Genomic DNA, 26146 nt, shown 5'->3' with positions numbered 1-26146 from the left:
AAAAAATAATTTATTATTGATTTCAGAAGGGAAGGGAGAGGGAGAGAGAGAAACATCAATGATGAGAGAGTATCGGCTGCCTCCTACACATCCCACACTGGGGATCGAGCCCACAACCAGGACATGTGCCCTGACCAGGAATCGAACCGTGACCTCCTGGTTCATAGGTTGATGCTCAACCACTGAGCAACACTAGCCATGAAGTTTAGGAACCTCAGCACTAATTTGGCCACTTCATTCCATCAATCTCTGAAAGGCAGGTGGACATATCTTCCAAAGGGAAATCCAAATATATCAAATATTCAAGCCATGGCACTCTTCCACAAAGGGCTAACAGAAATACGTTACTGCTCACTTCATTGAGTGGATGCTATTCTCTCTCATGTACCCTTAGGGGAAACAAGTATGGCCCTAGGGAGATTATACTCTTTAGTTAATGCATAAGGATGGTGACTGTTAACCAGGAAGCTTAGGGAAATCCCCCTGTTGTCAAGTCCTTGTGCGGTTACCACCTACAGGACCTGGACCGTTACAATGGGGTTAATATACTCACACTGCTGATTTCAGAGTTTTGTTTAGTTTGGTTTCTGCATCAACTATCACCATACGTGGGACTCTTCTCAGTACATTTCGCATATGCATATCTTACAGCTTCCATGTTTATTATTATCACTGACTTGGGAAGCAGGAAGCATTGTCGTTCTATTTCTTTTTTGAAAAGTGTGAGTCTGGAATACTTCAAGCACTGCTTAGCTCAAAGAAATTACTAGTTCTGATTCAGATCTAGTTTATACAATTTCCTTTCTAACGCTTCTCTCTTTACATCTCTCCCTCTAATAGTTTTAGTAATTTCCTTTATGCATTTGGGGTAGAAAAAAATAAACAAGGAAGGTAGTTATTCATGAGGGCCCTCATGTCCAATCTTAAAGGATAAATGCAATTTCCTTTATTTTTTATTTTAGTTTTAGTTTTTTGGCCACTGATGCCACAGAGAAGAGGATCTGCTTCCTAAGAAACTGCAAGGGAGTAGTAATTCCTACAGAAAAAGCTGGTGCCTGGAGATTTCCCGGTGGTTGCTTCAGAGTAAAAGGATGACAGAGTCACGGATATAGCCAGAGCCCATGAATAAAGCTAGCCCAGGGGAAGAATAAGACCTGCCCAGCATGGACATGCCTCGATGGAAGAACCACTGCTCAGCTGTGATTCCTCCAAGGAGCATCATCAGGACAATGGGATCTACAATGGCCAAGCTTTCTTGCTCATGTCACTGACCACAGGTGTGATGAGCAGGCTAGATGTATTTCTGATATGCACTCCCTATCTTGGAAAATAACAAACCAGAGTACACGAATACATATTGTGAGTAAGTAGAGGCAGCCTACTAGGCCACCAGGAGAGCTCAGTGTCAGGACAAGGGATAATTCCAGTTATAGGAATGACATGGCTGAGTTAAAAAGTACTATGAGGGTCATTTTATCCATCCTCCTGCCTTAGAAAATCTGTCCTGATTATTGTTGGCAACTCTAATCTTGAAATATTGAGGAAGAAAAATATTCTCAAGCTTTCTGTTATTCATTCATTCACTCATTCATTCATGAGCAAGTGTTTGTTGAGTTCTCATTGGGAGCCAGGACTGGGGTTAAAAAGAGGTTTCCTTCGGAACCTCTATGTGGAATCCTTTTCAGATTTGTAAGAGCATCAGATTTATCCTGCAAAGCTGCCAAGGCCGTTATCACAAAATGATAAGCAGGAGGCTGAATGGTTTTGTACAAGCTGACTGAAAATGTGACATACGGTTTGCCTTCACATTTTCTCTGTGCTTTGCATTTTATCTGAGATTATGTAATTCATATTTAAAACATGAACTTTATTAAAGGTCTATAGAGAAATCAGTCCTTGGCCTCAAGAACACTCGTAAAAAGTAACCCTCCCAGACAAAAACACTGGAGCAATGTTTGGAAAATGGCAAACTATGATAGAAGAAACATAGGCCAGCCAAAACCGGTTTGGCTCAGTGGATAGAGTGTTGGCCTGCGGATTGAAGGGTCCCGGGTTCGATTCCGGTCAAGGGCATGTACCTTGGTTGCAGGCACATCCCCAGTGGGAGGTGTGCAGGAGGCAGCTGATCGATGTTTCTCTCTCATCGATGTTTCTAGCTCTCTATCCCTCTCCCTTCCTCTCTGTAAAATATCAATAAAATATGTTAAAAAAAAAAAAAAAAAGAAGAAGAAACATAGGCCAGAATGCAAAGACTTGGGTTTCTAGTTAAAGACTACTTAATCACTAATCAGTTCTCAGGTATCAAATACCATAAGCTCTCCTACCCACCTCACAGTATTTTTATAAAGATGAGATAATTATACTCAGACATGCAAACACACACGCACACACTTCTGTAAGCATTTTGAGAATATATTCCATTTTAAATATATAATAAGGTGATCTTGGTGCTCCCTCTTTCATATAAGTGAGCTTTGTGAGGGAGAGAAAGAAGGAATGAAGAAAATAAAGAAGGATGGAGGGAGGGAAGAAGGGGGGAGGTGAGGAGGAAATAAGAAAATGAAAGAAGAAACAAACTAAGTAGTTGTAGACAGGTAATATTCAATTTCGACACCATTCTCTCCCACATATTTATTTCTTTGTTATTCCCCTGAGTCGGGTTTATATGGGAGGAACATAATGAAACATAGGTGAAACTTGGTATTTGTGATAAATGGAGCCAAATGGCTTGGGTTTGATAATCTTCTGGGCTTCATCATATGAGCTTAGCCAGTTTGCACTGGCTGCTGGGTAATGGAATGCTGACAAGGATCTCCTGGGAGCCAGACGACTTCCCACTCTCTGCATTACATTCCCAGGCTGAACCAAGACTGGTGGGTGGCAAATGCGAATGTTGTGGCTCTTGGGAAATTTGAAGCCCTCCTACAAGTATTACCTTCAGAAGTCTATAAAATTTCAAATAGGAAAGAGGGGTAAAGGGGGGAGGATAATATAACTGCAGGAACCCTTTTCTCTGTAGACCAAAGAATGAGCTGTATTCTCTCAGCCAGGTTATGTTCAGGGGGCGGGTGGGAGGAAGAACAGTGCAGGGGGAGGGGGAGAGAGGAAGAGGCTTTCTACAAGAGGACCGTGCTTCCCATCAAGCTTTAACTTGCTTAGAACTGAAATTGTAAACTAAACAGGGAAAGAAAGGCAAATTTTAAGCTCCATTTCCTCTTAGCAAATCGGGACTTCTCTCATTCTGAGTACTGCAGACTTATTCTTGGGTCATTGTGTTTACACTACGGTCATTCTACTAAATACAGGGTCAGCCCTAACCGGTTTGGCTCAGTGGATAGAGCGTCGGCCTGCAGACTGAAAGGTCCCAGGTTCGATTCCGGTCAAGGGCATGTACCTTGGTTGCGGGCACATCCCCAGTCGGAGGTGTGCAGGAGGCAGCTGATTGATGTTTCTCTCGCATCAATGTTTCTAACTTCCTCTCTGTAAAAAATCATTAAAATATATATTTTTTAAAAAAAGTATAGGGTCAATATTAAAATGTCAGCATTATCATACCCCCTGCTCAACAGAAGATGGGGGAACAGAAGTAAAGAGTAGAAAGAGTTGCAAACGAGATGATACACCTCGAATATACTAACACAGTGGTCGGCAAACTGCGGCTTGCGAGCCACATGTGGCTCTTTGGCCCCTTGAGTGTGGCTCTTCCACAAAATACCACAGCCTGGGCGAGTCTATTTTGAAGAAGTGGTGTTAGAAGAAGTTTAAGTTTAAAAAATTTGGCTCTCAAAAGAAATTTCAATCGTTGTACTGTTGATATTTGGCTCTGTTGACTAATGAGTCTGCCGACCACTATACTAACACGTTTGTTTCCCTAAATTAGCACATTTTAAGAATACTGTTCTGCCAAAATATAGCAATCATTTTACGATGAACATCTGTGATCACCGACAAACTGAAACAGGAATTTTGGGAGGTGAAAAAGACAGGTTTTAGGAAATTTTAGAAATTAAGGGGACCATGGAGGAAGCACAGGGATGCAGAGCAGCAGAAGGTATATTTCCATAGAATAAGGAAGCTGAAAAGCTGCAACAGGTACATTTCCATAGAATGAGGGAGCTGGGAACAGCAAAAGGTCTATATTTACAAAATAAAGAGAAGGAAGCCCTTCATTCAGAAGGAGAAGAAGAAAGCCCAAAGGGAATAGGAAAACAATAAGGAAGCCCAGAAGTTACTATAGTATCCAGTCTAAGAAAATAGTGACTAATCAGAGGGGATATCAAGGCCCAGGCTCTGCAGCCTTTATAAGCCATAGGGGAAAAAGAACTCCTTGGGACCTTTTCCCCCTCCCTACATGGGAGTCCATTCTGTGGGACTCTTTCCCTCTAGCCATGTGGGAGTCTGTACTTGTTCTTCAATAAATCTCGACCTCTGCTATACCATTTTCTGTCCGTGGATTATTCATTCTTGGATTCCGGCGGACAACGAATCCGGGTTCCAGTCCAAAAATTACGTTTCAAAACTACTTCCAGCTCTAAAAGCCCTGGTCTCCAATTCCATTATAAAGAGAGACTCTATCTAGTGCCCTGGCCAGGTTGCTCAGTTGATTGGAGCATTGTCTCAATACACCAGGGTTGCAGGTTCAATCCCTGGTCAGGAAACATACAGGAGTCAACCAACAGATGCATATAGATGGGTGGAACAACAATTCTCTTCTCTCTCTCTCTCTCTCTCTCTCTCTCTCTCTCTCTCTCTCTCTCTCTTTCTCTCTCTCTCTTCCTCTGTCTCTAAGAAATCAATAAATATATTTAAAAAGAAATGCAAGTTTACCTAAAAGGCTACCATTCTAGCACCGAACTAGTAATTCATATAATTTGAATGTGGAGGGCCGGGTGCCTGACTCCCACTGTTTGGGACTTTGGTCTCTCTATCAGCTTGCCGAGGAGCAGGCCAGCTATGCATAGAGCAGAATGGCCTGCAGTTAGCAACAAATCCCCATCATGTTATAATTGGAGTGCTTTCCTGATAAGTGAATCTTGGATAACTTTCAGACAATGTCCCAAATTTTGCATAATTCTTTTATTTATGTATGTAGGGTCCTTATTTTGTGTTGATACAAGAGGTGATTTAACTAAAAACTGTTGTTAACTCTGGTTGTCTGCTCCTTTTTCTTCTATAGAATGCATGCATTTCCATTTGCACTCTCTTCTTGTTTTAAAAGGAAAAATAAGCAGCTTAGGACAAAGAGGAATGCAGCCCACCAGTTAAACTGGGCTTTGAGCCAGAATTACAGCAAGCACTGTAGGAGTAAAAAGCAATAGATTTTAATTGGTGCCTAGGGGTGAAGGTCAGCTCTCTTGGAACAATGGGTGTCTATGGTGGTAATTAACTGAGTCCTCCTAGGGAGTTTGTAAATGTCAATGATGTACTTCCAAATGGAAGCACAGAGGTCTTGGGCCCAAGAAACAAAGACAGCATTAGCTAGTCAAGAAAATATGTAAATCTGCTGGTTAAATAATGCATTAATAAAACATAAGGGGACACGCACAAACACACCACATAGTGTACATTCAAAAGAAAGTAGACATTCCAATATCAGACAAGGGCCTTCCTAAGATCCAACATCTTTTTCCTAGCACCAGTCAGCTCTCTTACTGGACATGCTCTGGAATTTAAATGCTGTAGTTTTTTGAGTCAAGCCGTTTTGCTCCTAAAGCTACAATCAACCCAGTAAAATTCTTCCTAGCACCAGTCAGCTCTCTTACTGGACATGCTCTGGAATTTAAATGCTGTAGTTTTTTGAGTCAAGCCGGTTTTGCTCCTAAAGCTACAATCAACCCAGTAAAATTCGGGTTTGTTGAAAGAGAAAGCATCAGCATTTAATAAGTTCTAGCTATTCTATCTTTCAACAGAATCTGGGCCACTTTTAGAAAGTGGTGGGGAAAAAAAGATGAGCTGCTAGCCCCTCCCCTCCTGATCCCCCACACGTTGGACTGCTTCTTATATTGCCATGTTTCACTCCACGCTTCTCACTTCCACATGATCCCTGATAGTTACTTACTTCCCTGATCTGGGCACTCTCCTAAGTATTCAATACTAGAGGCCCGGTGCATGATATTGGTGCACTGTGGGAGAGGGGGGGTCCCCTCAGCCTGGCCTGCGCCCTTTAGCAGTCCGGGAGCCCTCAGAGGAGCGGTCCTAAGCCATCAGTCAGACATCCTTAGTGCTGCCACCGCTGCTGCACTCACCAGCCATGAGTCTGGCTTTTGGATGAGTGGTGCTCCCCCTGTGTGAGTGCACTGACCACCAGGGGGCAGCTCCTGCCTTGAGTGTCTTCCTACTGGTAGTCAGTGTACGTCATAGCATCATAGCAACCGGTCATTCTGCCATTCGGTTGATTTGCATATTACCCTTTTATTATATAGGATGTTTAATGGAACCATACAGGGTGCCCCCCCCCCAAAAAAATGTATACACACTTATAGGTCAATTTTGAAAATGAAATATATTTTAATAAACACTTTCTTTATAAATATTCAAACTATGTGTATACATTTTGGGGACACTCTATGTTTTCTAAATTAAAATTTAGAATAAATGATCTGTCAAGGGAGCACTTTTAGGATGCCAACAAGTAGGGCATGAAATATATATTACTAAATTATTGATAGTTCAGGAAATGAAAGGTAAAATACCTGTGCCAATGTTAACCCTATGCTCATTTCTACATACACTCCTCTCTCATCATCCTCCTATCTTTGCAGATAGGACCCTGTTTTATGCATGTTTGTATCTACTGCCTAGCACTAAATAAATATTGGTTCACTAAATCATATTTTTCTGTTGTGAACGTCATACCAGTCTGTTTCATTGGGCAACTGAAGCCCTCCCATGCTGCTTTCCTGAATATTCCAGTCATCTCTAAACCCTTGTCATCTGATGATGCTGTGTCAATATCAAAAGGCAGTTAATGAGAGGAGTCAAAACAGGCCAAGAACAGTGCCTGACTCATTGCAAGCATTGGAAAATGTGAGTATCATTGCTATCATTATTATCTGTTTCAGATGATATGGTCATGCCTTATTGACCCAAGATCAGCCAGTCTCTTCTGTCTTACACTATTCTTTAATTGCATCCCTGCACTGGGATGGGAGACTACATAAGGGCAATGCCAGGGTCATGCTTTTTTAAAATATTCACCAATGTGCTCGCAAAAAACTCTGCACAGACAGTGTGTTCCATGAAATATGTATCAGTTGAGTTCGGAAATTTCACCCCAAATCTTATCGATAGTTCTAACTGACCAAAAGTTATTTAAGATAAACGATGAATATTGCAATCCATACGGTAAATTTTAGTTTTATTAACTTAATATTAAGAATGTTACCACTGCCCATTTATTGATGTTATAGGCAACACAGAAAAAAAGTTTATAACAATTGAAAAGAAATTGTGCTATTATGTTAGAATTATAGTATAATTGGATCATGGAGACTGAAATATTTTGGGGTCTAATTAGTCAGTTATGTCAGATATGAATGGAAATTAGCATGTTTTAAGAGTCAAAACACACACATGATTACTCATTTAATATTTGCAAATCAATCACAGCTATGTTATGCACTGCAGTCTGTGAACACTGGTTTCTCACAACACATAAACTGAAAAATCGTTTTCATTTGTTTCTCCTTCTCAAGTTGACAAATACCTGCTTCTCTGTGAGGCCTTCCTTGAGTCCCCAAAGATAGAGTTCTGTGTACACAGCTATTATGATACATAAGTTCTGTCCTGTAGTTGACTGTTTACACATTCATCTCCTCTCCCAGACTGCACATCCTTAAAAGAGAAGACAATGCCTTATATTTCCATCCCACTTCCTGGTTCTCAACCAAGATTTGCCACAATATATGAATTTAATAATTTAATAATTTTGGTTGAGTTGACAAATGACAGCATAAGGCATGACCATATAATTTGAAAGAGATAATAACAATGATAATGAGACTAACATTTTTGAATGCTTGCTAAGAGTCAGGCACTGTTCTTGGCTTGTTTTGAGTCCTCTCATAGCTACCTTTTGATATTGATGCAATCATTATATTTTATAGATGAGGAAACTATCATGGAGAGGTTAATAACAAACTAACCTACAAAGAAAACTTGTTTAAAGGCACACAGCTGGCATGTGGCTTAGCTGGAATTTAAAGCCAGGGAGACTGCTCTAGGATTCACTCTATTAACCATGACACCACGGCTTGTGACTCTACCTGGCAAAAATTCACAATGACCATCTTCAATGACAAAGTGCTGCCCGGCCAGTATAGCTCAGTGGTTGAGCGCTGACCTATGAAGCAGGAGGTCAAGGTTCGATTCCAGGTCAGGGCACATGCCTGGGTTGTGGGCTCAATCCCCAATGGGGGGTGTGCAGGAGGAAGCTGATCAATGATTTGCTCTCATCACTAATGTTTCTATCACTCTCTCCCTCTCCCTTCCTTTCTGAAAACAATAAAAATATTTTTTTTAAAGTGTAGCTCCATAGTGACTGTAAATAGGTGCTGAGTTGGTACACATACTACACATAAATAGAAAAGGGCATTCCACAGAGGCGTGGGGAGAGAGAGCATTGAAAGGCACAAGTTCATTAACTGCAGACAGTGACACTTGAGTCTGCCCTTAGGGAGCTAGGGAACCCAGATCTAGGCCTGCCACTCCCCCATACTTGAGTCATAATTGTGCTTTCCTTCCTGGCAAAACCACTTTCAGCTACAGCCATCAACATCCTTTACCCCTTTGAAAGCACTCAGGAAGAACAGAGAGATAAGGGCAAACTGTACTCCCTCAGAAAGTCTTAATAAGTTCCTGGGAAATTGGCCCTCTCCTCTCTCTCTGAGAAATCTCAGGAGATTCTAAATCTCCTGCTGAAAATATTTATGATTTCATTATTTCTTTTTCTTCTGCCGATGTCTTCATCGTGCTCTTCGTATTAGCTTTCTCTTGTCACTATTTTGTTACTTTCAATGCTCTGTAGCAATCTCTGCCATCTTCCCTCTTGGCTTAACAACTGTGCCTTTCCTGCTATACCTCTCTTATCTGTAAGAGGTTGTGTATTCAGGTGTTTTACTAGTATTTTCCCTGTTCTTTCTTTCTTTCTTTCTTTCTTTTTTTTTTTTTTTTTTTTGGATTCCCCCCTCATGGTCCTTTTCTCCTCTATAGGCATGCTCATTTCCTAGTGGCAGATGCTGTCAATCATGGCAATACTTAGTATTCTAGTCCCCAAACACACACAGCCCCAAGCAGCCAAGGAAGAAGAGACCGCTCTTTCCTTCATCTAATTGCATATCCTACATTGCAGGCCTTTTTACCTACAAATATCTAAGCCCATCCTATTGCCAACAAGCTATAGTATTTTGTTTTGCAAAAGTTATTTTAAGTCATTGACTTGGAGGGTCATGGGATGAGAAGGGTGTTAAGAGTCAGGGACCCAATCAAATGGGAGGTAGATGTGTGGAGGAACAGAGGGACAAAAAAACCATCAAAAGAAGATTTGGTCAAGAGAAAGGTCAGGTCAGAAAAAGGAATGTTTACATGGAAATAATTTAGCCCCTGAGGCTGATGGTACCCTTCTAATTTCTCCAGGGAAGGAAAAAACAGTAGTTTTATTAAAAATTCATCAATATTAACTTTGTTTTCCATGACAGCACTGAGAGAAAGCTTGGGCAGATCTGATCTATTGCAGTGAAATGTCCCCACCCTAGTAAATATGGCAAATTTCCGGGAGCTGCTGGCATTCATCTCCATCCATCATGAGAGCAGCACGGGCTATCCACTAGAAACAAATGTTCTAGATACAGTATGTCAAACACCAGATGATGGAAACCTCTGAGAAACCACAGGGAGCATGCTGGAAGCAAACAGACCAGAATGTTGAAAAGACCTCTGACCATTTTTCCACGGCAGAATGTAACTTAGAATCAACCTGAAATAATGCATTTGACCTTCACAAAAGGGTAATGGATGGACAGTTAACATTAGGCCAGCCAGGCTTCAGAGAATACCAGCTCCAACAAAGACAGATGATGAGGCAAACATAAATAAATATGTAGGTAGAGATATAACTGAATTTATAAGTCTGCTCAACACAGAAGGTTAAGCAGATAGTCTATTATGCACATTTGAAGAATGATCAGCCCCTTTGCAGGCTTCTGCTCATGTGGCCACAGAGCAACCTGCCTTATGAGACCCAGTCAGTGGTATAAGAAATATGCAATGTCCAGATCAGTCTTACTTCATAACAATCTGGAGACTCATACAGGCTATCTTTATCCTATGAACTTCACTTGTTAAAAAGGAATAAAACCAAAAGACAAAGTTTTATTTTTCTTCTCCCTTTTGGTAAAGAAATAACTTTGTGAAGCCAACAAGAAGTCATTATCTAAATGTATAAAACATTGATATGTGGATCTATCTATCATCTTTCTACCTATTTATCTAGCCAGTACCTGTATTTTTTAATAAAAACAGTAAAACTCTGCATCATAACATCAACATCATATAAACTTGATCATCATACAAAGATAATTTTTTAGATCAGAAATTCATGATTAACAATAAAGTACTAGATGCATATTATATGGAACGTACTAGACACAACATCTTACAAATAAATGAGGGATAACAAATATGTAATATTATGCAAGAAGCTTCTTTCCAACAAAAATGTACTTAGTACTACTTAATGGTACATGAAATAAAACAGTAAACTACTAGTTAAGGTGATCGGTTCTAAGAAACCAGGCATATTATGAGCTGCTTTTTTGTTGTTGTTTTTTAAACAGTAGTGTTAGACAAAAATATGATTGAAAAAAGGTACTCAATATGTAACACACTGTGCTGAAATAAAAAGACTGTGGTTTTATTAGTTTTTTAATTTATGAATGTTATCACAGGTGCTTTGGTTCTATAAAATAGTACAAGGTACATGGCTGTTTCAAGTGTAGTTCAGTATATAGAGGAGGAATGACCGAGGATCAGTGTGGTTTTTTTCCCCCCAACTGTGTTCTGTGGAGCCTAGGAGTTCCAGGGAGCTCCCCAGGGCCACATTAGGGCAAAGAGGGAGCTCACTAGTGGGCAGAGCTCTTGGCACTCAGCCTCTATTTTGAAGAGAACACTTTGTACTTATTATTCGACTAGTGGCCCGGTGCACGAAATTCATCCATGGGAGGGGGTTCCCTCAGCCCAGCCTGCACCCTCTCCAATCGGGGAAAACCGCGGCTCGCGAGCCACATACGGCTCTTTGGCCCCTTGAGTGTGGCTCTTCCACAAAATACCATGGCCTGGGTGAGTCTATTTTGAAGAAGTGGCATTAGAAGAAGTTTAAGTTTCAAAAATTTGGCTCTCAAAAGAAATTTCAATTGTTGTATTGTTGGTATTTGGCTCTGTTTGCCAACCACTGCCTTAGGGGATGTCCAACCGCCAGTTTAGGCCCAATCTCAGTGTTCAGACATCCCTCTCATAATCTGGGACTGCTGGCTCCTAACCGCTCACCTGCCTGCCTGCCTGCCTGCCTGATCGCCCCTAACTGCCTCTGCCTGCCTGCCTGATTGCCCATAACCTCTCTGCCTGCCTACCTGATCGCCCCTAATTGCCTCTGCCTGCCTGCCTGATCACCCCCAACTGCCCTCCCCTGCCAGCCCTGATCGCCCCTAATGGCCTCTGCCTTGGCCCCCACCACCATGGCTTTGTCCAGAAGGAAGTCGAACGTCTGGAAGATGGCCGGTCGACCCGGTCTAATTAGCATATTACCCTTTTAGTAGTATAGATAGATTATATAGGATAGGATTGCTTAAATGTGGGGGAGCCTTTTTCATCAGGAGGAGATCCTCTTGGCAGACAAAAATACGTAATCCCTATATCTGGACTGACAGCCAGCCATATGCACTATACTGCCAAACCAGTCATTAAAAAATTGAACCACTTTCTTACACCTTATACCAAATAGCTGTTGCCCTTAAAATCCCTCCTCAGCCCCCACCTTAGGTTCTGCCTTCACAGTTCACCCAGATTAGGTTCTAATTGGTCAGTTTCTATGTCAGCCAGCATCCCTGGGACTATCAACGGGCCTGATCAGAGAGGCGGGGCTGATCAGCAGTCCCAGCACAGGCCAGAGAGAAAGAGATGCGTGGCTGCTGGCCAGGCCTGGAGTGAAAGAGAGAGGCAAGTGCTAATCAACAGTTGCCATGGAGGCTATGAATCAGACTCTGCTTCTCTCTCCCCAGGCCTCTCTCCGGGCCTGACCTGCAGCCCCCTTAGCAGTTAGTGCTGAGTCCGGGCTCCCGCAGCCGAGGCAGTCAGTGCTGGGTTGCCAACTTCTGGTTGGTCGAGCCTCCGGTCGTTGTGGATGTTACGGACCCTGGATTTTTATATATTAGGATAACTTGTTAGAAACGCAGGGGCTTGGATGACTATTGGAAAATCACCCAGAGAAAAAATAGAGATGTGGCATGCTTTCTTGGGTTTCAATTTCTTTTGGGATGCTGGAGAATGGAACAACGCCTAATGGATTGAAACAGTATAAACACTCAGCTGTACCTAAGAAGGATCTCTTCCTGTGGCCATCACTGCCCAGGTTAAGTGTAGGGGGTTGTAAGCGTTTGTTCACTAGCAAAGTCACTTGCACTGGAGTCTGGAAAAAACCATGTCCACTACTTCTGAGTCTATGCATCGTACTTCTTTATGAATGAAACATACATACATTCCTTTTTAAAAGATTAGAGGCAAAGGCATGATCTTGTATACAAAGAGGCAGATAAAAGAGTTGGGGTGGAATGTGCAAGTGTTGAATGTCCCCACAGGAAATGTCAGGCACCCCCTTTGATGTATTATACAATACGCTGATTCCCAGTGGCCTCACCAGATAATGTTGGGTGAGTGCTCTGCAAAGTCTCGGCATTTTAAATATTAATCATGTTCTTTTTGGCTAGAAAAGATAAAATTATACCTCCTGGCCTAGACATGACTGGAACCTATAGGGAATTTTTTTATTATCTTTGTTTATTCACTTGAAAGAATTTTATAATTAGACAAAATAAATGAGTCAAAGCTGGTTTCACGATGTACTTTCCTTTTCAAGGTCCAGCCTAGGAGTCCAAAATCCAGCCGCAGTTCAATTCAAATCCTCAGCCATAAGCTAGACACCCACTATATACCACACCCATGCTTGGCATGTTAGGGGCTGCAAAACTGATAAAGGCACTTTACCCCATCTAGGACTTTGCATTCCAAAGGGCAGAGGTCAGATATAGTAAAAAATGACTATAATCAGAAGTGAGAGAAAAGTGCTAGAGTAGAAAAGCAAATGCCTTGGAGATAAGAGAGAAAATCTCACTAGAAGAACTGATTAGATTTTATAGAACAGGTGGCATGTGAGGTTTGCTTTAAAGGTCTAATGCTCTTAGTTTTTCATTCAGCAGCTACATGCAACCTCACATAAGCAAGTCACTCAGCTTTCCCTGACTTGGTTTCCATACCTGTGAAGTGAAAAGGCAGAATCTGATTCAGTGACTCCATAATTTTCCCTAAGAGACACTGGCAGACTCTATCAACCACTTCTTCCTTGTCCCCAACAGGCACATACATGATACAGACCAGCCAAGCAAATGATAAGGGGAATTTAAAAAGTCCAGGATATAAAGAGAAGAAGGCAAGGAGTCAATAATTAAATGCTTATTTAGAAAGTGCCACATAGGGTATAGTAATGAAAACCCAAACATCTGGAGAAAAGTATTTAATGTTGGCATGTACCAAGAGACCCAAAAGAATGATTGATGTGTTCTGGGGACCTAGGGTCCTATTTATAGGATGAAAGTCTTGAGAGGCTCTCTCAGCAGGAATTACATTCATTAAGTGGCGATAACACAGAAAATGGAAGGAACAGGAATGTGAAGGGGGCACAGCAAATATAAAGAACACATACGCTCTGGATTTTTCCTTGCTGGGAACATAGGGTGCATAGAATACAAGGATTTAACAACAAAGTGATTGACTGTTGCATACGTTTAAAGAAAAACACTTTTTGTTTCTTTTGTCTTTCAATGAATTCTACTTGGGATTGTGTATTCTTTAATCCTTGGAGATGTTAACATTTCATGAAGGGAGAACGGCTAAGTTGGTTGGGGCTAATGGGAAAGTATTGCTGACAGATACACACAGAGTATAAAGGAAGTTTTCTTTTTAGGCAGAATACCAATAAACTCGGGGAGAATTTAAAAAGGAGGCTGAGATTTCAGCATTGATTTTTTCTTTCTTTGCTACATTTGAATTGTTCTTCTCATTTACCCTCTATATCCCAGCTGTTTATTTCGGGCATCGGTTAAATCATCTTTTCTCACAGAAGATTATATGTATGTACCCAACAAACCACTGCTGACACCAACAAGCACTGGGATTTACCATGAAGTGGGGGTGGGGGAATGCTCTCCCTTGGAGATACAGGACAGACAGCTAAGCCTGCCTATCCTCTACCATTAGGATCCACCCCATCCTTGTTCCTTTGAGCCTATCTTATACATCAGAGGTCAGGCTCAGGATTCCTGCTGAAAGACAGTATAAGCTAATACCGGGGGGAATTGGAAGGAACTTAAGTGCCCCTGTCCTGCATAATGAATAGAGCTTGATTTTTTTCCTTTTCTTTTCCTCTTTCTCCTCCCCCTACCCTGTTTTTAAACATATTTTTATTGATTTCAGAGAGGAAGAGAGAGGGAAAGAGAGACAGAAACATCAATGATAAGAGAGAATCATTGATCAGCTGCCTCCTGCATGCTCCCCACTGGAGGATCTAGCCTGCAACCCAGGCATGTGCCCTGACCGTGACCGGAAATTGAACCGTGATCTCTGGGTTCATAGGTTGACGCTCAATCACTGCGCCATACAGGCTGGGCACTCACTCCCTCCCCCCCCCCCCTTTTTTTAAATATAAATTCTCACTGATTGGGGAAATATATTCACACTTTAAAATGTTGTGCAGGGACTCTCTGGTCCAAGTATGTCCCTTTTTGGGGGGAAAATACATATTTCACGGTGATGAAGTCACTTCATCAGTAGAAAAACTGTACACAAATATACTGCTAGGATGATACCTGGCAGCAGCCTTTCTATGTCTCTGAATCAAGATTTCCTATCCTAACCTATGACGAGATTACAGTTTTCACAGTAACAGACCCATCCAGGGAAAGCTGCTGTAATTTATAGCAGGCTTGCAGCGAAACAACCAGTGGACGATCATCAATTTAAACTGTAAATAAGGGCCTGCTTTGTTCTGGACTCTGATCCCAGGAATGCCCCTAACAAGCTGCCTGCAAAGCCAGGGCAGGCCTGCTGCCTCAGACTGGGTGATTGAAGAACCCCACTGGTCCTCAGGAGCAGCTGAAAATAGCATTGAGAACAGGAAGGCAAAACAGGTTTCTGGGACCGCAAGGCAGTGACCCTGATGTCAGTTTTATTCCAGTTGCTCCCACAGATATGAAAAGCAAATAGAAATACCTGGTACAAAAGATGTTACCTGGTTTTGGAGCTCCCTAGAGAACTCAAAGAACTAACACAACCCTTTCAAGGAGCCTGCCTCTTCACTGGAGAGTGCAGAAGTCCTGGGGGAATTGGAAGGAACTTAATTAAGTGCCTTCGTCCTGCATAATTAATACAGCTTGATCTTTTCCTTTTCTTTTCCTCTTTCTCCTCCCCCCTCTTTTTTAATCTAAATTCTCACTGATTGGGGAAATATATTCACACTTTAAAGTGTTGTGCAGGTACTATCTCTGGTCCAAGTATGTCCCTTTGGGGAAAGAAATACGTATTTCATGGTGATGAATTCACTTCATAAGTAGAAAAACTGTACACAAATATACTGCTCTGTCAACTTTATCGATTTCTGAACCACTGGGAAGACCTTCATGGTTCTCCAATATTTCTTAAATCTATCAACATCATGGAAAGTGACCCTGAAGGCCTCGGTTATCTGTAGAGGAAGAGAGGCAAGAGGTAGATCCCTTCTCTTAAGTTCTCCCATAAATACTGTGATTGAAACAGATCAGGCCTGGCTCTGCTTCAGGAAGGGAGCTGTCCCAGAGGAAACCATTGTCTCACAGTCATGGGCAACTCCTTCTCTTTTTCTGGACTTAGAGATGGCCAAGTCTTTTTTCAGCAAAACGCCCGTGGCCAAATGCCCTCTCTAAAGTCCTCCAGATAACTCTAGATTCAGGTGCAGTCAGAGTGAGACCGGGGGACTGACATGAGTGACTCCATGGCAGGGCACCTTGCTGTATGCTGTCTAAGCTTTCCTTTCTGTCTCAGGAGCTACCCACCTCAGGACTTCAGAGTCTCACTCCTGCTCCTGCAAACAATCTTGGAATCTCTAGGTCATCACCTATTCTGATGCTAATAAAGACTATGCTTACTTATGATATTTCACATCTTATATGTTTTTAAATATATTTTTATTGATTTCAGAAAGGAAGGGAGAAGGAAAGAGAGATAGAAATATCAATGATGACAGAGAATCATTGATTGGCTGGCTTCTGCACGCCCCACAACTGGGGATTGAGCCAGCAACCCGGACATGTGCCCTGACCAGGAACTGAACCATGACTTCCTGGTTCCTGGGTTGATGCTCAACCACTGAGCAACGCTGGCTGGGCAACATCTTATAGATTAGATTAGAACAATTCTCAGGCCACTTCTAGTAAATTTCTTTGTTTTGCCCATATCCCTTTACAAAGGGGAAATGTAAATGTCTCACCCACAATCACCTGCAAGGTGGAAATACTCTCAAGGAAACTTTCAATGACAAAAATGTCATGTTCCATTTATTACGAAAATACAGGGCCTCTGAGGGTGGAATGCTGGCTTATTTGTCTTTGCAGCCTATGGTGCTTACAGTTTGTTGATTGTTAAACAAAATTTACTAAAAATGTGAACTAGAGGAAAAATCAATAGGGATTACAAGAATTGATTCAAAGCGAAGAAAAATAACTAAAGCTCGTCATAAAAATAAAGGATAGCCCAGCCAGTGTAGCTCAATGGTTGAGTGTCGACCTATGAACTAGGAGGTCACTGTTCCGATTACCAGTCAGGGCGCATGCCAGGATTGTGGGCTGGATCCCCAGTGTGGGACATGCAGGAGGCAGCCAATCAATGATTCTCTCTCATCACTGATATTTCTATCTTTCTCTCTCTCTCCTTTCCTCTCTGAAATTGATAAAAATATTTTTAGAGAATATAAGTTTAGCTCCTCAATTCAGCTCTATCTACAGCAGATCAAAATTGTTTACATCTAATTATTGATGATGGACCAATAATCAGCCAGTAAAGGAGTGATAGGAATGTTCAGAGTCTATCTCTCAATATTGAGGATGACATTATTGAATTGTGCTGTGTAATACTGTGGCTATCAGCCACTTGTGGGTATTTGCATTTAAATTAATTAACATTACATAAAATGTAAAACCCAGTTCCTCAATCATGCTAGCCATATTTCAAAATATTCAAAACCCCAAGTAGTTCCTGTCTACAGTACTGGACAGCTTAGAGAAACATTCCTGTCACTGTAGAAAGTTCTAGTGAACACTGCTATTTATAGAGGATAATCACTACTGTGACCTCCAATAATTATATGGAGGAGGAAAAAGAAGGTGAGAAAAGGAGAACAAAGGGAAGAGAAAACATTGATTAAGCTTAACTAGTCTGTGCTAAACACTGGGAATGACTTATTTCATATAATATTCACAATTCTCCTCCTGAGGTATGTACTATAATTATCCCCTATTTTACATTTGATGACACTGTGCTTGGAGAAAGTAAGAACACCACCATAGTTGTACACTTGCTAATTGGCTTAGCTGGGTTTTTACTCTAGCCATCGGACCAGCGTCTATGGACACCTGGCAAGTTCTGCTGCTCCTATTGAAGAACTTGACATGTTTAGAGCCACAGGGAACATTATACTTTGCATAAGTGGTTCTTCATCCTAGACACATACCAAAAGCATCTAGGGAATTTGCTCAAGGTACAGGTACCTGAGCCCTAATCCAGAGCAACAGGATGGGACCGGAGCTTGGACATTTGGGAACTGCTTAGTGCTTTGAATGTGAAGCCAGTGTTGAAGATAACTGTTTAGAGTTGTTCTCACCTACCTTCCACAGTCTGGGTGACAAAATGAAGACCCTACCCAAGGCCATTAACAGTCATTACTGACATATCTGAAATTTTCTTATTTAAAAGCAAACATTTTATTCCTAAGAAAATAACATCTGTTGGAAGAGTAATAGGAGCAGTATATTGTACTATGACTGTCAACCAAGAGACCTGAATTCTAGTCTCAACTGTGCCCATAATTCTGCAATGGGAGCAAACCACTTCCTTTCTTTAAACCTTAGTTTTCTCATCTGTAAAATTAGGGTGTGCTATATGATGATCTACCAGGTTCATTCCAGCAGTAATTCCATCCTGGCACTTGTATGCAGGTTGCATAAACTTTAGAAATAAAACTTCCAACCTGCTATAGGACAATGTACTCACTTCTATTCTAGTTCATCTATTTACTCCATGTTAAAGGAAAACAGGAGGATATCAGATAAAAATCCCATCTGTTTGTCAAGGCTCATTCTGATTCTCATCACTGATTGGTCAGAGTTCTTATGAGAGAGTCAGCAGCCTCCATTTAACAAGACTCATTGCCTGTAGTTGTCTTTTGAAAACAGTAATGATATACCTACACCTTGCCCTCCTACAGTCACAGCTGCTGATCTGAAAATTACAATGTCAGACAATTTACCACCTTAACATTCATCAGCTCATCTATACATCTCTTAAAGCTTAACTGTAATGGATTTTTAGGTGGCTAGAGAGGTTAGTCAAGCAAAACAGAAATCATATCATGACTAAGTAGCATGCTGAATATACATTTCTTACCTTACGCTTGTTGGTAGGACACACGTAGAGATAACTTAAAATTGTTTTCAACCCAACTTTATCATTCAGCTTCTCATAGGTTGTCCCATAATCGGTTGACCTATAATTCAAAAGGAGCATTAATGAGGACAGAAGGATACGTTATTTGGCTGTTTGTCAGTATAATGTATGTTTTCCATAGTAGAATAGCTCTAGGGAGGTTGCTAAATGATTCATGGAGTATATAATGCTTAATTATGTACACAGTGGCATCATGTGATTATTAACATTTGCATTTAAATTGAATTGGTAAAAATTAAAACTCCATCTCTCTACTGCTCCTTAACCCTTGACACATGCACATTGCATAAAGGATGTGGTTAATTTTAAAAGCTTAAGAGATGAGCATGCCCCTTGTATTGACCAAAGGATAAAGAGATTTTTATTTAGATTTGACATTTCCAAACTTATGCTTTTTATCTTTGGCACAACGGAAAAGAAGGTTCTCCTGATTTATCTACAAGTTGTGTTTTCTTCCATGAGTCATAGAATATATGGTGGGTCAGTCTTTTCAGAGGCCATTCAGTCTTTTCCTGTTATTGAAGAGCAAGAAAATGTCTTAAAATGTGAAATTTCACCATCTTACTCAGTGGCCTTTTCCAAGATTAAGCAACCTGGAGTTGAGAGGACATTGCTTCTTGGCACTGACCCTATCTCTATGGAGATTCTTTCATCTTTATCCAGCCATTGGTCAACAACTTATTAATTCAGACTGAATAAATAGGCCTTAACCACCTTCTCTAGGAAAAGCTGTTATATATTTCGGAATTGTAATTGTATTAGACCATCATTACCACTGTGTGCAGTAGAGAATATTATCTGTATTTGAAGAAATTGGTTGAATGAACTTAAGTGACCTATTCAAAGAAAATAGCTGATAGGTGGTCAGCTAGAATTTGAATGTAGGGATTCTGGCCCTCCGTCCTGTGTTACCAATATTATGCCACAGCTTTACTTTTTTTAATTTAAAAAAAGCAAGTATAAATAAAAGTTCCTTTCAGCCTACTTTTTACATATAGGAGACTCCTGATACCATTCATTCATTCATTTATATATGTTTATAGAGCTCCTAAAAATGTATCAAGACACAACACATTGCTCTTACTCTCAAGAATCCAACAGCTTTACATGAGAGGCAGACACGTATCAAGTTATGATGTGTTAAGTGCAACGATACAGATAAGAATTAACAAGGCTTAGAAAATAAAGTTGGTTTAATTAGAAAAATATAAAAATCTAATTACTTTAATTCATTTCTAATACTAATAAAAGTTACAAATTCCTACAGGTCAGAAAGGCTAAACAGAAGAAGTCTGTACTAATAATCTCATCACCATGAATTAAGACCCTACTCCAGATCAGGCATAGCAGCATGAAAGCTGTGTAACATGTGATTCCAGAATTAAGGAAATAAGAATTTATTCTGGTTGAGGATCCAGGGTATCTTCACCCTAAAATTTATATTATATTATATTACTATATATATGGATGGATCTATATTACCTATGAATATTATAGATAAATTGTATTCTTGCAATTACATATTGTAATACAATATGTACTATATCTGGATATGTTACAAATAGTAATTCTTCATAGAATTTAGATGATACTTCAAATCACCAAAGATTAGGATATTATGCAAAGATTTTTTGGAAGACCTATGGAACTTGAAAATGGAAAATGGGTAGGACTTTTAAAAAGAGAAGTGGTAAGAGCACTATAAACTAGAAGGCACCTTGTATAACCACCCAAGGATATAACCTGCTTTCCTCAGGACCATTTGAAGAAAATCCAAAACTTTTTCATAGGAGATCTTACCTCTGGATCATATTCTCCCCAAACTCATGCTGATGTGAAATTTCCTCCTATCTCCAAGAAACCTCTGAAACTTATTTTCTAACTTAGTGCAATCTCAGCATTTGTTTGTTTTTTCCCATTCTTACCTTGGCCTTACTGGGGCACATGAGAAAAGTTTGAAAGGTAAGTGAGAAGAGAACTTTCCCTTCTTATAAAGACATGTTTGTCTCAAAAATTTTACTAGCCTTTCTCTGGCTCCTTTTCTTGGATAGTTTTTTCTGTTCATTATCCTGAGCAATACTTACAAATTCAAGAACAAACAAATAGATGCAAAATCTACATCAAGGGTGGTGATGTGAGGAGAATGAAATGTGCAAATACTGTTACATTAGTAAATTTTGCTATTGATAGGGGGAAATCAGTAGAACTAGGTTGAAAAGGAGAAAATGGTTCACTTTTCCTAGAGGGGGTAAAAGGAAAGAAGGGTATAGAAGTGGGGACCAGCCCTTAGAGAGGTGATGATTAGTTTTTATAATTTCGGTCAATTTGACCCCTGAGCTACTCAAGGACAAATAAAGATTATCCAATAAAGATTTTATATAAAATCATCCTCATTTGCATGGGTTTGTGGGTGTGTGTATTTAACTGAAATCCCAATGTGATAAGATGATAATGAAGGAACTAGCTCAGATTTACATTAGCATCTTGTTTTTCTTCAGAGAGCTTATACTGTTATTGGATGCCTCCCTCTTATTATATAACACTAGGGGCCCAGTGCATGAATTCGTGCACCTTGAAAGGAACTGTGGGCCGCAGGCTGGGGTGAGCACAGGGGCGGGTCTCGGGCCCATCCTCTGTGCTCCCGCCCAGCCCCTCCCACCACGGCCCCCAGTCCCCTGTCTTCTGGCAGCCCCGTTCCCACTCCCGCCACTGCTGCTCCCACGTGCTGACAGCGCTGGCCCTGCTCGCACTATTGGGGCCGCATCACCAGCGGGTGCGAGTGGCAGCTGCTGCCCTGATCGCCCCTCAGGAGCAGGGGGAGGTGGAGAAGCCCTCAGGGGTGATCGGTGCTTGACGGCACCAAGCGATCGGGACTGACACTGGGTGCCGGCAGCGGGTGCCAGCAGCAGCTCCAGCACTGGCAGTGGGTACGAGCGGGGCTGTCGCTGGCAGCGGGTGCAAGAGGCGGCTGCTGGCCCTGATTGCCCCTCAGGAGCAGGAGGAGGTGGAGAAGCCCTGAGAGGCAATCAGGGCCGGCAATCGCTGCTCGCACCTGCCGACGGTGCCGAGCGATCGGGGCCAGTGCTGGGCGCTGGCAGCGGGTGCAAGCAGGGCTGGCGCCAGCAGCAGGTGCAAGTGCCAGGCAGGACCATGGTGCATGGGAGCAAAGAATTTCCAGTAACCACCAGAGGATGGCCCCAATGACAACGACTGGCGCCCTGCCTTTGTCTGGCGTTCCCGCTCACCTGCTCCACCATCCCGCCACGGCTAACACCCACCATGTTCTGCACTCTGCCACTTGCTGCCCACGCCATGTTCCACACACACCCCCTGGTGGTCAGCGCACGTCATAGTGATCGGTTGTTTGGTTGTCCTGCCGTTCGGTCTATTTGCATATTAGCCTTTTATTATAGAGGATCGCCAATCTAAATCCTCTGAGTATCTGCCATGACTTTTTGTGCTGTCTCTTGCCCCCTTGATTTTTCAAACCTCAAAAAGTAAAATAAAATCTGTGAATTCTCAATTCCAGCAAAGCTACATGTTTAAACATTATTCTACTGTAATTATTAATAGACAGCGAGAAAAAAAATGATGCATTTTCACAAACCCAGAATGGCATAGACTAGCAGTTGCTCAAGATTGTCCCATAAAACTAGAATTAGAGTGTTGACATGTGTCATGGATAAAACTAACAATCAGTTGGGATACATTGGTATGATGGTACAGAAATGAAACCATTCCAACATTTGCAAACCAGCCAGCAAATATTTACAATACCCAGTTCTCTGGGTAGCACTTGTGCCAACCTCACCACATGGTTTCTCCCTGGAGGCCTCCTAGATCTCCTTACAGTCAAGCAATCAAAAGACTGTGGGCTGGCAACACAGAGGTCCTCAAGAAACTTGCTCCAACACTAAGAAGGGCCCATGTTCTCACTGGTCAATTTTTCAGCCAATTCCAGTGAAGGCGATAGTGCCCTTGGGGAGGCACTGCACCCTGGAAGGCAATTCCTAGTGCCCATATGCAAACCACATTCACAGCTAACAGACGCTTCCAGTTATCTTCCCATGGTTAAACGTGGGAACTGTGTCTCCTAGGGATGTGGGCTCTGAAAGAGCAGAGGAGAGACAGACAGTTGAGCAGCAGGCTGCCTGGCGAGCCAAAGTACTGGCTGTTAAAAAGTTTAAGTATCATCCCTAGGGATGGGGACAGAGCAGTATTATACAAGATTTTTTTAAAAAATTAGGAAATGCTTGATTAAACAAAATTTAATGTTCCTTTACTTCAGAACTTAGAAGTTTCATTATTCATATATATATAAATTTTATTATTCTAATAAATACCGTGAACTTCTTAAGTTGCATATGTCATATAGCATTTTCCAAATATATTTGATTGTAAGATCCATTCTTGAGGTATATGTAATGAGATCAGTGTTCTGAACAACCTACTTTGGGGGACATAATATCAGTTTAAAAAAAGGAAAAGAAAGATTGTGGATCTTGGCTTTACAAGAAAAGGGAATAAAAATATTTAAAACCAAATTTGCAAACAGAAAGGCCAGCCTATGTGAACCATAATGTTACTATTGTTGTAAAGGCAAAACACCACCACCAACAACAAAACCCGAGGAAAAGATATTTTAAAATTATGCCTCATACAAAGACACAGACATATTAAAGATGCAATATAAGTAGCCTTGAAGTCTCAATTTGTGCCATTTTTTAAAACATTCCAAAACAGATTTTTTTTTCAGGTTTTGTTTACAGGTTGACTTATCTACAAATGAAGAACAGAACTCCTGTCAGCACCTATGCTGTAGTAGAAAAAGCTAAAAGCTTAAAAAAATAAGCACTCCAGGAAAATACATATGCAAGTGATTAAATCAAAGCTGGAATGTGTTTGCTTTTGAGCTTTAATCCCTGCTTTACCCTCTTTACAAACATATCTTAAATAGTGACTTTTAGAACATTTGAAAGTGTGTGTCTTTATTCATTTACCATATGCACAGAGCTAAAATGAGTTGCTTCAAGGGGTGGGGGAACCACAGTAAAGGCATGGTACCTGCCTTCCAAGAACTTATGATCACTTCCAGATAGCAGAGCGTCCCATCCTGCTTGAAAGGATCAATATAGGACGTGACTCGTTTCCACAAAGAGCAGCAGAAGTAAAATGTAGGATTGGATTTCCTCTACTATAATCTTATAACATCAAATGAGATAATAAATCAGCAAAAAAAAAATTGTCTGTAAACTAAATTAGGCCATAAAAAGTGCCCAGCACAATGGCTGGAATATAAGAAACAATCTATAAATTACAGCTTCTGTTAGTCATGTTATCACTCGTTTGTTTGTTTTTCCTTGTTTTTTTTTGTATTCTTTGCCTAACACTTATTAAAATCCATAACATGATTTTCAGAGGTAAATCTCAACCTCTGAAAATGACTGAGATTTAGTTTTCTGAGAACAGAAGCTATTCGTAATTTAGAGTATCTTATTTATTTATTTATTTATTTTATCTTTTTATTTATTAGAGAGAGAGAGAGAGAGAAACATCTTTGGGCTGCTTCCTGCATCCCCCCTCCCGGGGACTGAACCCACAACCCTGGGCATGTGCCCTGATCAAGAATCACACTGGTGACCTCTTGGTGCATGGGGCGACGCTCAACCAATGGAACCACAATGGCTGGGCCATACTGTCATATTTTAAAAGGCATGCATTAGTTTTATGTGGGACTTGGGTTGGTGAAGTAAGGATACAAACTGAAATTTACAAGTCAAAGATTTACACTGCTTCTATAATAAATGCGCCAGGATTCCACTGCTTAATAAACTATTATGTTTTACAAACCTAACAGATAATAAAATTGAACATGATCTAAGCACCTCATGTGCAGATTCTTATGAAATGAACATTGATATTAATCACATGTTACAGATAAGGAGGATCCAGAAGTATATCCAGCCTAGCCAAGGCCACACAACTTGGAGCTTGCTCCACTTAACCCCATGGGGCACTGCCACTCTCAAAGGCTATAAGAGGGGAAGAGAATATATTTACAAAATCTAGTCCTGCATTTCTTCGTAAAAGAAATATGAACTGAAACTGTTCAAATTCCTACATGGTGTAGATCAAAACTTGGGCTTTCTTCACATCCGGTAAAAGGACAGAGGGAGAATCAATTTAAAGAAAAGTATAAGCAGAAACTCACCCAATGATCAAAGAGGAAAAGGAAGCATGTCATTTATCTGGTCCACCCTGGCTTCTGGAAAGGCTAGAGATATAGGCTATGTGAGTGGGCCCACCTCTGCATGATCTTATGATGTCTCATGCAGGTCACCAAGATGCCCCGAGGCAGAGCATTTGGCATCAAACAGAATCCGACGCAGGGCCTGTGTAACTGAGTAACCATTCAGCTCCCTGTTTCCCTCAACAAATAAACGCCAGATCTGCTATTTCCACATTTGCTTTTTTACCTGAAAGTCTGCAAGATAATAACCGTGGGATGCCCAACCCTTAATCCTTCTCTTTTTTTCTGCCTAACCCCTGCCCCTGCCCAACCTAGTCTTGCTAATCCCTATACTTCGAAAGCTCTTACCCCAGATACTTCGACAGATGGCTTCTCACTCCTTTCTGGATAACGGTCACGCTGTATGACACAGCAACCCCTCCCCTTCCCCCAGCACCCGGATCCCCCTTAGCCTCTTTCATTTCTCTTCGTGCTATTTACCCCCATCTGATAGATCAACTTGTTTTTTGTTATCTATCTTCCCCCACCAGATGTAAGTTCCATGAGAGCAGGAAAGATGTCCGTTCTGTTCACTGCTAGCTTCAGAGAGTACCCCAGATGCTCACAGTGTGGTTCTGAATGAATCCTGACTTGGATGCTTGCTCTTCTTGCGTGGCCCACTGGATTTCTACTAAGTCAGTAAGAAGCTCACGCAGCCTGGCAGGGACTACTGCTCCCTGCTCTTAGCAGACACAATCAGCTATGTGGGCTGAAGGGGGCTGAGTGGGCATGTTCCACGCTCCTCTACCTCTCATCAAGAAACCTCTGCCTGACATCCATGTCCTGACCAAGACACTGACCTCAAAGGCAGTGACTACCTTTGTTCACCTTCTCCCCGCA

General features: G+C 41.3%; 1 protein-coding gene across 4 annotated transcripts in view; it reads right to left on the bottom strand.

The window, feature by feature from the left end:
* The window catches only part of SORCS1 (sortilin related VPS10 domain containing receptor 1), a gene marked incomplete at its 3' end in the record, with an annotated part of 485219 nt that overhangs the window by 216386 nt on the left and 242687 nt on the right, over nucleotides 1-26146 (bottom strand). For all 4 annotated transcript variants that reach the window (XM_080641532.1, XM_080641530.1, XM_080641531.1 and 1 more), the window contains exon 3: nucleotides 18958-19057. In XM_080641532.1, coding sequence (XP_080497658.1) covers nucleotides 18958-19057 — 100 coding nt within the window. The remainder of the gene's footprint in view (nucleotides 1-18957; nucleotides 19058-26146) is intronic.

The sequence above is a fragment of the Plecotus auritus genome (assembly GCF_963455305.1).
Source record: "Plecotus auritus genome assembly, chromosome: 9".
Lineage (NCBI taxonomy): Eukaryota > Metazoa > Chordata > Mammalia > Chiroptera > Vespertilionidae > Plecotus > Plecotus auritus.
The sequence above is the reverse complement of the archived record's forward strand: the minus strand, read 5'-3'. Positions and strand labels throughout refer to the sequence as shown.